General features: G+C 42.1%; 1 protein-coding gene across 1 annotated transcript in view; it reads left to right on the top strand.

Annotated features, from left to right (window-relative positions):
* Positions 1 to 655: 655 nt before the first annotated feature.
* The window catches only part of igsf21a (immunoglobin superfamily, member 21a), a gene marked incomplete at its 5' end in the record, with an annotated part of 183,815 nt that continues 167,324 nt past the window's right edge, over positions 656 to 17,146 (top strand). Inside the window, one exon of the mRNA XM_079266188.1 lies at positions 656 to 794. Within this exon, the coding sequence (XP_079122314.1) occupies positions 656 to 794 (139 nt within the window). The remainder of the gene's footprint in view (positions 795 to 17,146) is intronic.

The raw sequence follows: 17,146 nt of genomic DNA, 5'->3' as shown, positions 1-17,146 counted from the left end.
GTGGGCTAATATAAGGTATATAGCCTGCATATTTCCATATACCAGAGCATACGGAAACACGTTTTTTTACAAGGAAAAAAAAATGAATCAAACAGAAATAAATCGGCTTAATGGAAAGAATTAGAGTGGTCTGAATCCAGGGAAGGATTAAGAAAAATTGTGTGAAATAAAAGTGTGTGTTGACTGGGAGTCTGTCTGAAGGGCGGGAGAGAGAGAGAGAGAGAGAGAGAGAGAGAGAGAGAGAGAGAGAGAGAGAGAGAGAGAGAGAGAGAGAGAGAGAGAGAGAGAGAGAGAGAGAGAGAGAGAGAGAGAGAGAGAGAGAGAGACAGAGGGAGAGAGAGAGGGAGAGAGAGAGACAGAGGCAGAGGGAGAGGGAGAGAGAGAGAGATTTTCATCCAACCTCTCCGTTTTTCCCCAGAGCCTATCTCTGCTCCACGGCTCTGCTCAGCTCCCTATTGTTTAAACAGGGAGGGAAGAAAGAACACTCCGCTTGTTCTGTAGCCGCAGCCAGAGAGTCTTCTTTTTGTTGTTGTGGCTGCTCGATCTTCGGCGCTCTGAATGCTGTATCCACCGTCAACTTCTCCGGTTTCTCCACTTAAGACTTGCGCTGCATCATGAATAGTTTGGGGGCACCTTTCAATCGCATACCTCTGGAATGGTTTGGATTACACGGCCGAAACCCGGAGAGCATGTAAACGCAAATGGAGTTTGGGATTTATTGCAAAATAAGGGAAAGATGACCGTCTTCTCGTTGTGCTTGCTCTTGTGCGCAGACCTACTGGATTTTGCCGTCGGTAAGTCTGACCATGCTGCCATATCATCTTCACACAGTCGGAACCGCTCGCGCAGCGCCTGCGATCGAATGCGTGCGGGGGTCCAACAACAGCCGAACTGTCAGTGGGTTGAGTGATTCGTATGTGACAGTGAAATACTCCGTGCCCATTAACAGGACGGCCGGATGAAAGGCGATCTGTGCCACGCATCGTGCCAACTTTCCGTGCCAACCAAGTCGTGGAGGAGAGAAATTCATGAATAAACAGTCGGATTCAGTTCAGGGCTGCACAACGCGTGGTTGTTGGTGCGTTCAAAAGGAAATGCAAGAAGAGGGTTAGCAGGAGGCCTAGTCATGTATTAAGTGTTAATTCATCTGCATTGGCTATCACGAGCGTGCATGACAGCACCTACTTCTGAGGTACTAAACTACGCCGAAGCGCGCTCCTCAGCGTCCTGGTCACCGTGGATTTTGCACACCATACAGCGCCTGCATGGGCTCAACAGATTTTAAAGTTGTTGCCTTGAAAAAAAAAAACCATTGAAGTGCAGATTTCTGCTTTCAGTGTGGCCTGTGCGCGCTGCTCCACACAGCGGTGGCATCAGTGTCGCGTGTTTTCCCTCCGTTCTCCGTTGACGCGTTAAGATGTTAGAGGATGAAAAATAAAACCAGCATTAATCATCCCACATGAGAGATTTGGATTTGAAATAGAAAAGCCAATCCTGTCGAAGACAGACTGATACATCTAGATAATGTAGGCTACACCTTTTATGTCGGGAGGCAGTGGTGATGGGACTGGGGATGTTATACTGCAATTTAAGAGAAGCCAGTAGGCTATTATCTGTTTGCAACAGATAAAGACCTGGTGGCAGTAATCCCCCCCCCCCCTTGCTCTTACGATATTGCTCGTCCTCACATATGGCATTTTGCAGAGGCACTTTGTTTTCTGCATGTCATCAATTAGATCATGCATTGAGACTGCACTGCAAGCACTTGATTCCCTTACGGAGGAATATGGAAAGGCTCACCGTCGGTGTACTTGTGGGTGTTTGAAGGACTTCAGAAGAGAGTTCACTTCTGGCCACAACATCAGAGCCGCGTGCCTTATGAACTAACCTGTTCACCTGCGCTTATTAGCTGGGGATTTTGTTGTTCTGAAGTGTTTTTGACCTTCGCTGACCCGTATAGGAAATCATTACGCCGGTCGGGCTTAAAATGATGTTCAGTGATCAAATGCCTCCTGGTCTGTCCTCCTCAGATGATGCTGAACTACACACGGGCCTCATGTAAGGCATGTAGGACGACATCAATCATGCTCTTTTGAAATGTTAACAACGACCTGGATTTCTTTTGGTTTGATGACATTGCACAGTTAAGCGACTGTATGCTCTTCCATGCACACACACACACACACACACACACACACACACACACACACACGTTAACATCGATCGCTGTGTAAACAAACAGTGAAAGGTAGAATTGAACCAATCGATTGGCAGGATTTGAGTTGTAGTGACTTTTGGTCAGAGGCTGTTTTCTCGCTTTGGTTGTCAATACTGTTGAACAGAATAGATTTATTCTGAGATTCAACGTATAGGATTTGACTTGTATTGCCACTTTTTTGTCCTCTAAAGCAGAATTCTTCATATTAAATGTCTGCTGTCTTCTGGATATCACTTTCCTTTTATACCAGTTTATACAATTTCCATGTGTGTGTTTTAACAAGATCGAGGTCTCTCTATTTCAATGTGTAAACCAGTGTTTTAAGATCGATTCCGTTCCCCAAAGAGAGGGCCTGTGGTCAGTGATTCCACTCTCATCTCTATCTTGAAATGCCATGTATTATTATTTTCCTCTTATTTATCTCATTTGGGAATGAACCTCCTTGATACTCGGTTGTAGCACAACTTGTGCCATCGTTGTCGGCCAGATGTGTCCTTCCTTCAGAGACTTTGGCACAACTCACACGCAGCTATAGCCTGAGCTGGTAAAATGAAATAGTTCAGGATTCATGTTTGGCTGTGAAGCATGTCACAGAGTCACTGTTTTTGAGAGCAGGTTGTAGGTGTTTCTATTTTCACATAATTTATTCTTGCAGATGTATGGAGTCTAGTATTTCCCCAGAGATGCAATGTAAAATATAAACCTACAAAAATAAAGATTTTAGTGTATGTTGCTGTTCTGCAAGACCTAAATGGGCGGTGAGGACCTGCACCGTTATCTTCTTTAGAGCATCGGCACATTTCCATTGTGCATATTCACAACTTGTAGCTGTGTCTTCAGCCTCCAGTGCACCTGCTACATCTGGTTGACTTCTGCAACATCAGTACAGACACACCATTATCTGGATTGATCTCACGGGAGTGCTTACTCTGGAGGTCAAACATTCATATAGAAATCCAATCCAATCGCAGCGAGTAGAACAGCATCGGGTCCTGAATCCACGAGGGTTGCTTCGTTCTCTGAACTTCAGGAACATCTAACGTCTCGATCAGTTAAAACATTCCTGTTGGATTCAGAAATTGTTCCGACATTTTACACTGACTCGCTTTCTTGCCAAGAGTTAAATGAGCAGATCGATGCCATTCTCATTCTAAAATATAAGGCTGCAGTCAGCAGTATAGCTTAGCATAAAGACTGGAAGCAGGGGAAACTAGCCGGGCTCTGTCTGGAGGAAACAAGATCTGCCTATCTGCCCCTCTCTAAAGCTCACTGATCAACGTCTTATATCTTCTTTCATTTTATCTGACAAAAAAAAGGTGTAAAAAGTTACACAGGGTTATTTATAGACGATTTACAGGCAGGGAGCAGCGACTTCCTGTGGTCTTTGCTCACCGCAGTGACGACAAGACTTTAGGGAATTATAATTGAAAATAAGAAAGAATACAGCTCTCAGCTCTCAGAAATAGTCTGACACATGCATCCCCAATAAAAGACAACTGAACTGCCTCCAAACTATTAAATGAAGATGGCGATGACCTGATATCTTGACACGAAACGCATACCAAAATGTGAGGCAGGTGTGTGTGTGTGTGTGTGTGTGAGGCTAATCACAATTGCTGCTGTGAGATATCTTGCTGCTGTTCAAGAGATAGTTTACAGTTCACCGTTAAGTTTGATTTATGACTTCTAGTTGGGGAGAAATTAATAAACCCCACACCGTAGACTTTAATTGGGATGAAATAGTGTTATTCTTCCGGTTTCAGTTAGAGGGGATGGGCTTTTCGCTGCAGTCCCGTTTGTGATTTTGTGGACTGGAGGGATGCATTTCATACGTTGAGGTGTTTGTGTCGGGTAGCTTGATGTTTTGTTTTCTTTAGTCCCGACAGACTTTACCTCCACCATCCTCCAAAAAAGAAAAAAAAAGATCCATGTGAATAAGTTGGCACAAGGTGGTACTGCATTACTGTCTGTTTGACAATGCCATTTAGACTTGCTTCCCAGGGCATCAGAGATTCCTCTGAGATATTAAGATGTACAGATAAGAGTGTTCAGAATTGAATAGAAACTACATCAAATTTCAGCTTTTTGACACTTTTTCTCTGGCTCCGTCTCTGGCTGAGACAATTTTCTCAGATCAGTCTCACCTAATAGAAATCAAAGTATCTCTAATGCTCTCTCTCATTTCCCCCCTTTTTAGAGCAATCTGTGGATGAAGTGTCTTACACAGTAATACTAGATATGTCCTGCATAATTCTTACTGAAGACAATGTTTTTCTTGAAACCCTCATGAATAAAATCCGTCCTTGTTTATTCTCACAGCAAGTGACAATTTGCTGTCCACTGCAATCAATTATGCGTCTTCCCTCAGATGCTCTTATTTATCTATCTTGTTTGTTTATGTTTTTCCAATTAGTGTTGCAGTGAATGAAAGACAACGTTTTTTGATTTTTTTGCAGTCCTTTGCATGTCCTAAGCTAAATGCAAATGGCGGATGGGAACTGCTTTAGGTTTGGGTCTGCAGCTACATGGTACAAGGCGCTCTGACTTTGTGTAGATCAGCGAATGGGACAGGCTCTTACCATTTGCTACCAATGGAATCTGGTGGGAATATTACAGGGATAAGACGCTAAATAAACGATGTCTGTGTACTCGTGTTCACTGTGTCAAAGGTCAAAGGTATTCTGAGCTTTATGGTAAACCGACTTAAACAGCTCCGTCCAACACACAGTTTGAGTCATTGCAGTTAGGACGCAGAAAAAGGAGTCTTAATAGTAGTGGTGTCACGGATCACGGATCGATCCGTGATCCGTTCGGATCACCCCTCACGGTTCGATCGAGTATTTCTATTTTTTTTTACAGTGTAATCATCATAGTGTGTAAAGTTCTACTACTGCTGTTCCTTTTCAAGTAGCAAGTCCCTGAATATCAATGCAGAGTGTCAGTGAACAGATATAAAGCAGTAGTGTGTTCACGTGAACGGAGCAGCTTAGAAGCATTTAACGGTGACGTCATGGCGAGCGGAGGAGCGTCAGAAGCCGCGGCGTCATTTAAGTCGCAAGTTTGGGAACATTTTGTCTTCCCTGTAACGTATAATGACGGATGAGGGTGGTGGACGAAACCGTTACGGTATGTAGGCGTTATTTAAAGAGACACACGACAACGGCAAAACATCGGGCATGTCAGCGACGGGGGACACTCCGGTGTACAAAACAAAGGATTTCTAAATCTGGTTAAAGTGCTTGAGCCACGCTACGAAGTCCACTCATGCACCCACTTCAGTGTGAATCTGTTCCAGACCTCTATGAGAAGGAAAAGACTGTAGAGAGACTGCTTTCACCACGGCGGAGTGATTCATAGTCCGGTGCTGTAGACACGCCCCCTCTGAGAGAGTCACACAGACACACACCTGGGGCAGGCGCTGTAGACACGCCCCCTCTGTGACAGTCACACAGTCACACACCTGGGGCAGGCGCTGTAGACACGCCCCCTCTGTGACAGTCACACAGACACACACCTGGGGCAGGTGCTGACAGAAGTGTCAGAGTGAAGCTAGACAGGCCCAATAATATTCCAGTCACCACAGAAAGGTCGACCCTCTCCCCAGACAATGGAGGTATTCTCATCTTTTTGAAAATAATGTCACAGTAATGGTAAACATTATTGTGTATTTGAATGACATAACCGGACAGGAAGTAAACACAGACCCAAGGTGTTGCTGAGCAGTTCAGTTCAGTGTAAACAGTGGAAGCTCACTGGCTGTTTCTTTCTTTCAGTATTGATCAAAGGACGAGGGAATCAACATACCTCATGTTGCACTTAAACTTAACAGAATTCTTGAATGTATTATTTTTATTTATTTATTTCATTTTGTTTCAAATTGGACATCTTCAATATTTTTGTTTTCATCTAAGACTATCGCCCAAAGTTCTTTTTTAAGTGTTCTTGAAGTTCTTTAATCAATAAATGGAAAGCAAAGTTATATTTGGCTCCTCCCCTTTTCTTTGTTGATCCGAAAAATGATCCGAACCGTGACTCCTGAACCGTGAGGTTTGTGATCCGTGACACCCCTACTTAATAGGCATATACATGATATAACAGCTACAGCTAATTGGCTGTGGCAATCGAATCAAATTGTATTCTTTCAAGTTTATGAAACCCTTCTGTTCCTCTGCTGATTCATCCCATCTATAGAGGTATCTGTCCTCATACCACACAGCACTGTAGGGTTGGATTGATCACAGCAGTGTCAACAGATTCAGCAGACACTAGATCTCTGTTAGATCTGATGGTTAGGTGCACCGTGTGACTGTCTGCTATACTGTGACGGCTGGTCTTGACTCACAGGAATTGAGAAGAGATATTGGCTGGAAAATGGGCTGTGGTTATGCCACTATATCAAACAATCACCAGGCTTTGCATGAGCAGTGCAGCTTTCAGCAGTTATATAAAATGATTATACTCAGATCAGCAGCAGTCTTCATTGTTTTGCGCTGCTATTATTTGTTTGGTCAGGCAATGTGACTGTTGTAAATAGTTTTATACTATATATGGATTTTTTTTCGAATGAAATACTGCATATACTGCATATACTTTTTTTGCAAGGACTGTCTTACAGTATGTACTTTTGGCAGGAGAGCATTATTCTGAAGATCACTGCAAAAGTGCAATGCAGTCGTTTGATGTATGTATTGATTTATTGGTCACAACTCATGAGACTATTATTTTCTCCGAGACCAACCTACGCTCAATATACAGTGCTGTTGAGACAGCACACTTTAATATCACCCTATCTGCAGCTGATAGGATCTCATTTGTCTGAAAACACTATTATTATGTATTCTACTGATGTATTTGATGCAACGGCTTCTTCTTAATCAAGAATAAAAGAGTGCAGCTCACCTGGACCCAGTGACATGCAACACAGGAACACAAAACCGCTTTGCGTCTCTGGTTGACCTTCCACACTAGTTTAGAGTACGTGGACCCGGAATTAAGGCCTCAATACCATACAAAGGTGGCCTGCATCTAATGGCTTATAGGACTTTACAGCAGTGCCTGTAGACACCATGTGTGTGTGACTATACCAATTGTCTACTTCAATGATCACCTTCAATTAAAGTACAGTTTTTGTTCTGCTCACCTTTCAGTCGGGATCTTTTGTAACTTAAAAATCCCATTTAGTGTGATGAAAGAGCCGTATTAAAACGAGAAACAGGTCGGCGACCCAGAAGTGAAAGCTTTTGTTGAAGGCGTCAGCCAGCTTTGTGCATGTCGACCACTGTGCTAAAAAATGAAATAGCTTTTTACTGAATAATCTAAATGAACTCAAAAAGGTCTTTGTGGTGTCATTCAGTCCCTTCAGGACGTCCATTAAAGACTTTTACTGTAACTGCTTTAAGACAAGAGCACCTTTGGCTTCCGCAATGTGACGCATTTCCCGAGTGACACGTAGTCTGTGGGTGGGATATATGTATGAGAGGGACTACATGATTTGAGATGGTTTACAAACGAGACGTGACCTGTTTGGTCTCAGACCCCCACCAGGCTCGTCTGAGCTGGAGATACTGTTTGTCTGCATTAACAACCCGACTGCATTCATGCAGGGATAGCGGAGTCTTTCCTTCTCTAAATTAATTAAATTCTGTTATCCCCTCACCCTTTCCCTCAGAAATGACTTATATGGAGTATATAATCGAAATTCCAAAGGTGAAACTTCGATACACCCAAGATACATGGGCGCCGATCAATGGCAGCCCACTGCTCCCTACTGGGATGGGTCAAATGCAGGAGTCAAAGTTCGTGTATGTGTATATGTATGACAATAAAAATGGTTTCTTCTTCTTCTTCTTCTTCTTCTAAATGCCTTCAACTACTACAACTGAGACTGTACATTTGATTAAAATACGCTAAATTACAACATCTAAGATACAAGTTATAGAGATCCTCCATGTTTTGACCATGTTTAGGGTTTAAATGATGACTGTTAACAAGGTTTTACTTGAAACAACAATTCATATCCATGTAGCCAGGTTACAAATAACATAATTACCCCAAAGCCATGGAAATAGTAATAGACACAATACGTATTGATCAATACATATGACCGAAGAGCTCCATGTTATAAGACAGATAAATGGAGAATGCAAAGGCCCATAGGGCTCAAACAGGTCTCATTAAATACCTCTGGCTCAGGGGATTACGACACATTGTTGCTCTCTGTGTGTTTCAATGCGAGGTGCGTTCAGGTGCATGAGGACATTTTTATTTTCCAGCGATACCAAGTATGTTATTGTACAAAACAGTCCCGGGCCTTTTTGAACACAACTTGCTCGTACATTTACAAATTACAAATTTGTGCGACTTTAATGTTAAAACACTTCGTCATATGACACACGTACAGTTGGTTTACAGATTCTGAAAGCTAAGGACTCCATATTTTCAAAACAGTACAGCATGTTAATAGCACAGGAGTGGACCCGGTTAACATGGCATGATGTAAAAAAAAAAGATAATTTAATCAAATCTATTTTCAACAACAACCAAAGTTATGTCCACGTTTCTTTTCATTCCCCTTAGCGCCCAACGCTGCATGGCAGCTATGACTTGTCAACAACAAACCCAGTGCTGCACATCTGTTCGAGATGCTTTGCCTCTGCTTTATTACTGCACAGCAGTCAAAGGCAATTTATGTATATGCCAAGATGAACAAACAAACAGTATTTGACTTGTTTTACGGGAAGAGAAACGAGAGGGATTTTGATTCATACACATAACAAAAAGGTTTTTAGATATTTATTGGTCGGAGTCTCAGTTGCAGATATCTCAAAGGGTGAGGTAATCCTTTAACTTTGGTTCTAACCTTTTCTGTGTTAAAATCCCATTATGCTTTCCCACAGAGAGACTGAATAAACTTGTTATGCTATCATTAACAAAAGTCAGACACTTTTACTACACATATTCAAACGGCAGCACTGGAACCGTTTTACACCTCTCAACCATGCATGCGTTTGCTTTTCACATTGAGGTGTGGGTGTTGGTCTTGAAAGAAATTTCTGGCTTTTAGTTTCTTCAAAGGCATTCATCGCAATAGCGTGAAACCTAGAAATGTCTGAGACAGTGATAAGCCACATATGAGAGAATAACATTCAGAGCATTAGCATACATGGCAACTATCTGCTTTTCAGGTAAATGCGTGAAACCAAATCATCTCTTTAACATTCTGGATGAGTCAAGTGTGGTGTTTGCAGTGAACCAGTTATTGGAATGCCATTACCATAATGTATTAATAGCTGGCATCTTCAGGTTTGGGGTCAAGATGCAGTCAAGATGACTTGCTGCCTTGGTAGCCAAGGGGTCGATCACAGGGCGTGCGTATCCCTCAATGCAAATAATGCAACAGATCTGTAACCATCATGACAAATCTGTCCTCTCGCACTGCGACCACAACAGCCTCTTGCATGGAAAGTGGTACGGGGGGGGGGGAATGAGGGAAAATGTACTTTCCTTTGCAGATGCAGCTGAAATAGCTACATTTGTGTTCTGCGGCAGTGCTCCAAATTTGTATGCCTCCGCTTCAGCGACAGCCTTGGTCGGAGGCATTCCGTTTTGCATTGACCATCCGTCCATCTCAGGTCCATTCTCGTGAAGGCGATATCTCAGGAATGCCTGCAGGGAGTTCCTTCAAATATGGCAACAGACATCCACCTGGACTCAATGATGACCTGATGAGTTCTGGTGGTCAAAGGTCAACGTCACTGCGACCTCAAGTCCGACCCATTCTGGTGAAGGCGATATCTCAGGAACGCCTTGAGAGAATTTCTTACAATTCTACACAAATGTCGAACAGGATGAAATGATGAAAGACGTACATATTTGTTGGTATGATCAGAGGTTGCCGCTACTGATAGATAAGTGTGCAGTTTGCGTAGTTTGGCCTTGACAAAAAATGTATGTAAGGACAAACCAAACTTCTCAAACAAACTGCATTGATACGTGCGGAAATCTGTATCAGAGGCAAATATTAAGCAGCATGGTAAAATCAATTCAACATTTTCCACTGTGACGGCCTCTGGCTTTAAGCAGGGCCTGCTGTGGGCGTTCCCTTTTGCTCGTCTGTGTTGTCTTGCAGGTCCCTTGTAGGCGGAGCCTATCAGTACAATTGGGAGCACCTGGCCAGTCTCCCAGGGGTATTTAGGAGCTGCCTGCCGCAGTCCGGGAAATCCTCTGTTCCTCCAGCACCATGTTTTTCGTTTGTTACTCGGTCGTCGTTTGTTAAGGCTTCAATATAGTTCCAGATACTGACTAATGGCCACAAAAGAAAGAGAAGCATGGCAGTTAAGTAAGATGAGTGCTGTGCTCTGCAAAGATAACTGTGTTAAGGTTAAGCACTATTGTTTGTAAGTGTAAACAGCATGGAACTTCATGCTTGCGTTGATGCCTCAAGAGATAGTGTTCAGAAGACAAACACAATCACACCATGAAACCACATTTATAAACTCTCGTACTACAGGTTAATTCCTCCAGGCATAGCAGCCGAACAAGCCACCGACAGTGAGGAGCTGCTCCCTGACCGTGTTTTATTTCACTGTCCTGAGAACGTTGTGCAGCATCGGTGATGCAGGTAAAAGGCATAATGCCACACTTCTCTCAGAGTGAAATTAACGCTGACACTTTTATTGGGCCAGAATAAAATCGATCATCTGCGCTTTGTGTAAAAAAAATTCAGAATGGAGGAGCAAGCGGCGAAAAGTTAAGTGCAATCACCCAAGAAGATGAAGCACCCTCTCAATATTAAGCCCCATCATGAAGTAAAACGATCATGTCTAATGCAGGACTATGATCCATCTGCAAAGGCGGTTTCTGTTATTGTATAATTCATGTCACATGCTGAGGGGATTCAATTCTCTGAACTTGCAAGACAAGTTCTGCGGTGGATCAAAGTTAGCTGATAAATGTTATCATATGTGACAGATACAGGATGAACACAGAGACTTGTCATCATCGACCGACTCTGAAACTAAGGCCTGCGTCTGTGAGATAGATAGCTTCATGATACTTTTACTTTTGGAAAATGTGGGGCTGCTGTGCCGAGGAAGCAAAGTATCTCTGTGGCTCATACGGAGTAAATAATCTGTTGTCATAAAATGTATAGGCAACACAACCCCCCCACAGAGTCCCCATCAATGTGCAGATTCGAGCTTCCCCCCTCTCCCTTCTCTTTTTTTCATGCCGAATCTGGATTTTTCATGAAACATCTGCGATGCTGCATTCACTGCAGAGGAGAAGGCTTTGAATAGCTCTAAATATAAGAACCTGAGGAGTCAAACCAAAAGAGTAGATTCCTTACTTTTGATACGAAAGCTGGATAACATATATTGATATAATATAAGGATTGGTCAGCTATAAAAACAGAAAATCAGGTCTCTGACACATTTCTACTGTAATCATTCCGTGTTATATCCTTGTATAATTTGTATCTGCAGTCGTATCTCAGGTTTGCTGTATTTTACTGCTCATACAAGTTATGCTGACCCCCCCCTCCATGTTTCTTTTCAACATATCCTTGATGCATTGTAAATATACTGCATGCTAACACAGAACAACACAAGGACAGCTTCATCTTTTCAAACTGAGGCCACAGTGACAGTGTTGAAAAATCCCACTTGCTCTTTAAAAACACACTCATCGCCAGCAAAAAAAATAAAGCAAACGGCAAAGAATCACAATGTCTGTTCACGACAAAATCATCTGCGCACAGCAGTACTACTCCTGGAAGCTTAAGCCCCCCTGTGATGAACCATGAATGCAGAGATAAGTGTCATGTATCGTATGCAAGGCACTTCTCAAAGTCTTTAATAAGGAGGCTAATGTTGAGGACACAGTGGCAGAGCAATTGTTATTACACAGCAGCCATGTTTCAAACACGATAAGCAAAATCGCATTATCCACATTAGCATGTGGAAAAAAGTGCAGGGAGAGAGTATAGCAAAGCTGCTGATAAAGCTTGTCAAGAAGGCCCTGCTTATTCTGGTGGCTAATTTGACAAAGGGGTTCAATTATCAAAGTGATGTATCCATGAAAAGAGAAATCATTTGTCTTGTTAGGGAACATATGACACTGTTTGAAAATGAAACATGGTAACCGTAGATCACAAACCAGGATGTTATACTTTTGCCCTTCTTGGGAGACCTTACTTAGCAAAGCTCCTCTACTCTTCCTCCTATCTCTGGAAACCACCGGCTGCTGAGGGAATCGGAGTTGCTTTAAACTCCCACGCAAGCCAAAGACATCAGCGAGGCAGCCTTCATTTGCGTAAGAGGGACTTCAGGGGTAGAGAGGGAATTCACTGCACTGTTTGAACTTCCTAGCTCCGAGCCTTTCGTTGTCTTTACCAATCACAGGCATTATCATTTGATCATTATGTGCATTGACACAGAATTGTATTTGTATGCGGATGACAGCAGCATGTAGAGTTCTGACACATTCTTAGCGGTCGCGATGGAGAAACTACAAACTGCTTTTTTTTCTGCTGTTCAGCGGCATGTCGCTGAATCGGGACTTCGTATTCGATGTTGACAAGATCAAAAATGAAGCCAGTTGATGTGTATCAGGTTGTTCCTGTAAATAATAAGGTGATTGAATGTGTCTCAACTTACAAATACCTTTTCTTTTCCCTGTATTTGAAGTATAATATCAGGACACTATAGAAACAGGTGCCGTTTGTTTTTCTGCAAGGAAAATAAATGACAGCTACTCTTCTCTCAGCAATTGTTGATATATTATATATGTATGCAAGTTCGTCTTGGGGTTTTTTCAAACGGAAAGGTGTACATTTATTAATTAACTCTCCATTATATTTCTCGTAAAGATTATTTTCCCTCAGCTTGGATATCTTTGGAATTTGAAATGTGGAGCAACTGTATGTCAGACCTGGCGGCCGTGTCTTTGCTTCAGTGCAACTGCCGACAAGGGACCAACCTCTTGTGCTGCTCTTTATGTTTAGCCACACAAGTACAAAGTCTCACGATTTGTTGCTTTGTCAAACAAAATTACATCACATTTTACTGAGCATGTACCACTGTGGAGCAGCAGATATAGAGACCATCTGCTGCATCACTTTTAACCTTGTGCCAGAGCGCACAAATTAGAACCCAAATGTGTAAAATTAGCACTAAACTGCTGAAGCGTTGGCATTATCGCTCATCGTGTTGCTTTGCAGAACAAAGGCATGCAAGTCTGAGGCCTATGAGTAGATGACGGCAGGTATTTTTCCAGAGAAAAGTGCTTGAATTAACTTTTGTTGAATGTATCAAGAGCAACATTAGGCTGGCTGATTGTATGCTGAATGGTCATATCAATATGTGTGGTATGTCACCCTCTATAGTCCAAAGATGTATTTGTTGAGAATCTAAGAGAAGTGGCTTCTTGAGAGGGTAGCTTCAGCATCTCAGCAGTTCCATCTGTGTTGATTTATCACGTCTTAATAATCCTCAAATGGTTTATCTGACAGATGTCCAGTTCTCTGTAAAACGCAGTGCCCTACATATACTTTGCTACCAACAGACAATTTGATCATTTTTTATTCATACAATTTGATTCATTATAATTAATTTACATCATTTTATAGCAAGTGCATTTCGAAGAACACCAAAAATATCACATGCTATAAACTAGCCAATTTATTTATTTTGTGTTCCCTTTTCCATGGTCAGAGGGTCATTGGAGGTCAGCTCCATTTTTCACAAGTGGTCCAAGTCTCCCTGACCGCTCCCTGAAAACACATTTTGCTACACAGCTGTATACGAGTCCCCCGACACAAAAGGGCCCACGCTTAGTTGCCATTGCCACCACTTGCCTTTAGCTCTGCCGCTGGATGTTCATGCCATTTATATTTAGAATCAGCCAGTGAAATGTATGAGAAACAGCGAAACACATGCAGCGCTAATGGCACTAATTACGTGCTCAACTGAGAACTCAAGATTATTAAAGTCCCAGTGAAACGGAAGTTGGAGCTTCTTTAAATGCTGTACTGTGACGTATCCCACAGTACGATGGAATATTTGACTGGTGTGAAGTTAATCTGGACAGGACTGTGGCTCCACACACACACACACACTCACTCACTCACTCGCTCACTCACTCACTCGCTCACTCACTCACCTTGATGCTCAAACTTGCTCAATCTTTTACTGGAAAGAAAAGATGATCGTCTTTGATATAAAAATACAAAGATTGTTTTTGCATGTCTTGTTAAATAGGTGCACAATATGTTTTCATTTTAATTAAAAATAGTTTTAATTGGAGTTCATTTTTTAAAATTGAATCTTGATTTTAAGTTTATTGCTCATTGATCCAAGCATACCATCTTTATTATAAAGCTTTATTTACGTTGTTACCCAGACAGTGATTTAACTTGATGGTTTTAAATACTGCTTCCTATATTCCACGATCTATAATGTTGTACATCAGTTACTGAAAACATCTGGTGCAATAGCATGGTGTCAAAGAAACAAGATTTTGAGATTACAGTTGGCAAATAGCAGATTTTGGGGAGTATCTTTCTGGAGAAAGCTGTAAAATACGAGGGATTTTCTATCTTTTCTTCTTTCTTTTTTTTACAATATGTGGATGAAAGTTGTTGTGAATCATGTGATCTCGTATCCTCATGCTGATCGTCCTTAGACAGAGGGTGGTCATGCCCAACAGGCTCCCCTGTGTTATTAGACCCCTCACTAGGTTGAGATTCTACCCAGACTGTAATGACAGTGATGAATATAAGGTGGGAATAGGGGAAAAGGAACGCTGGTGCAAAATCTTTGGCTCTGACGCAGCAGAGCAAAGTCAGCCCTCGGCCATGGATCAAGTTTGTGCTGAAACACGCCCACTGGATTGTGCTTAATCAAACTTAGAGAGCAGCATGGGGAAGCGACGGTAATGGGGAAAGGGAGTAGGCGGAAAACGGCCTGGAGAGCTATGCACTTTAAGTGTGTAATAAGTAGATTGGCAGACTGGGAATCTCTCTTTCCCAGCTTTCATCATGAACGAAAACTATCTTCTGATTAACTCAAGGTTGTATGGATGATCAAAAAACAAACACAAAACCACTCTTGATCGGTACAGATAAAGCCAATTCCAACGGATGCATGTTGGCTTTGATTTGTTTTGTGCAAAAATGAATGGATCAAATTCACAAATCTCTGTTAATGAAATACACACTTGCAGTGTATGAAAGCAAGCAATGTCTACCTAATCACATGATCGATTGCCGCCCTACTTCTGAGATGTTCAGGTGCAAAGTGCTGGTGGATGGTTGAGGATTCTTTTTGAACTCAGTAGCGACCTCTTTGTTCATGCTTGGAAGGAAAACGGTGTTGTATTGTAGCTTGAGCAACACTCATTTTGATCTCGCTCTTTGTCCCTTCGTTTCACTATGTGTTTAAGTTATCTTGTCAAGCCCGCATAATGTTTTCAGCATATGTATTAAACGTTGGTTATGCACCTGTTTGGCAAAAAGCAACGTCAAAGTTGAATTGAAATCGCTTTCCTGTCATTTCGGCGGTTTGATTTACGCACCCACTCAGCTGCTCGGTTTCCTCATGTGGCTGCCTCTTCCAAGGGGAGTTGAATGTAAGAGAACGCTCACATTAGTCCTCGTCACAGCTGACTAAACATCAGGCTGCACTCTGCAGGATAGTGAGACCTCCATCATAGCGTGGTAACACTCGGGGATAGAAAACGCCAGGATGCAGTCAGATTTGAGATTCAATAGAGTATATTATCAGTTTTCTTTGCCATTTTATCGAACCCCCCCCCCCCCTTTTTCTCATGCAAACCCAATGAATATGTATGCCCCAGCCTCAATTTTGCACAGTAGCAGAGCTAAAATGAGAAACATTCAGTGCACTTTGACTTCAATGAAATTCAGTGGAATGTCCTTGATATCAGATGTTGGACATCTGATGCCAACAACAAAAACACATGTTATGTAATTAAAAGTAACCCTGTGTTGTTATTTCTTCATTTAAAAAGATTGAGGGCAGTGCTGTATGCTGAGCATGAGTCACTCACAGATTATAGCGTTGGACTGGCACTCCTCTCTCTGTCGTTTGGTTTGAGGGAAGGAATGAAGGTCAGTGCTTTAGATTTATACAATCACATCACAGCTCAGAGGAAATGTAGAAATACGTGCCATTTTCAATTAGTAAATAATCTACTTCTGACTTGATGGATTCAATGAGATTGGGAGATGACTTCTTTTTGTCTTCTTCCTGGAATCTAAGTGCGATGTGAAATAGACATCCGTCGCCCTACGGAAACAGAGCCAGGCGATATGTCTCTCTCTTCTCTACCATCCCATTCAGCCACTCTCCTGATGGGACCACACTGGCTGCCTTAAAATAACTCTAATGATGATGATACGCCCACTTGAGATTCAAGCACCACCTGCTCAGGTTAAATCCACGTTCTCGCACTATTTTAAATCTCACAGCTTGAAATAGAAACCAGAGATTTATGGCAAAAGCTGCTGTAAACAAAGTCTTGGTCAAATCCCTTGTTGCAGTAATGCAACCAAAGTACAGGCAAATCCCACTCCATCAGGCAGCGTTAAAGGTTGTGAAAGAAGGATGGAGTCAACCTACTGCTTTACCTGCCATTCGACTCGAACGCATGCCGTCAAAATATATGTTAAATAGAAGAAAAATATATATGCATATCACACTCCAAGACACATCGCTTCTCTCTTTAAAAAAAAAAAAAGTCTCCTCATTATAGATTCAGTATGAACAGTAGCTAGCTATTCTATATAAAACATCATTGAAAATGAACCAGAAATCACAATTTATTACATAATAAATGCAATTATTTCAATTCACAGTACTGATATTTATTTTGTCATTGGGGAGGACTTGACATGTTTCCTCCCTCGCA

This window comes from Melanostigma gelatinosum (assembly GCF_949748355.1).
Source record: "Melanostigma gelatinosum genome assembly, chromosome: 3".
Taxonomy (NCBI): Eukaryota; Metazoa; Chordata; class Actinopteri; order Perciformes; family Zoarcidae; genus Melanostigma; species Melanostigma gelatinosum.
Note: the sequence above shows the minus strand (reverse complement) of the source record. Positions and strands in the feature narration are given on the sequence as shown.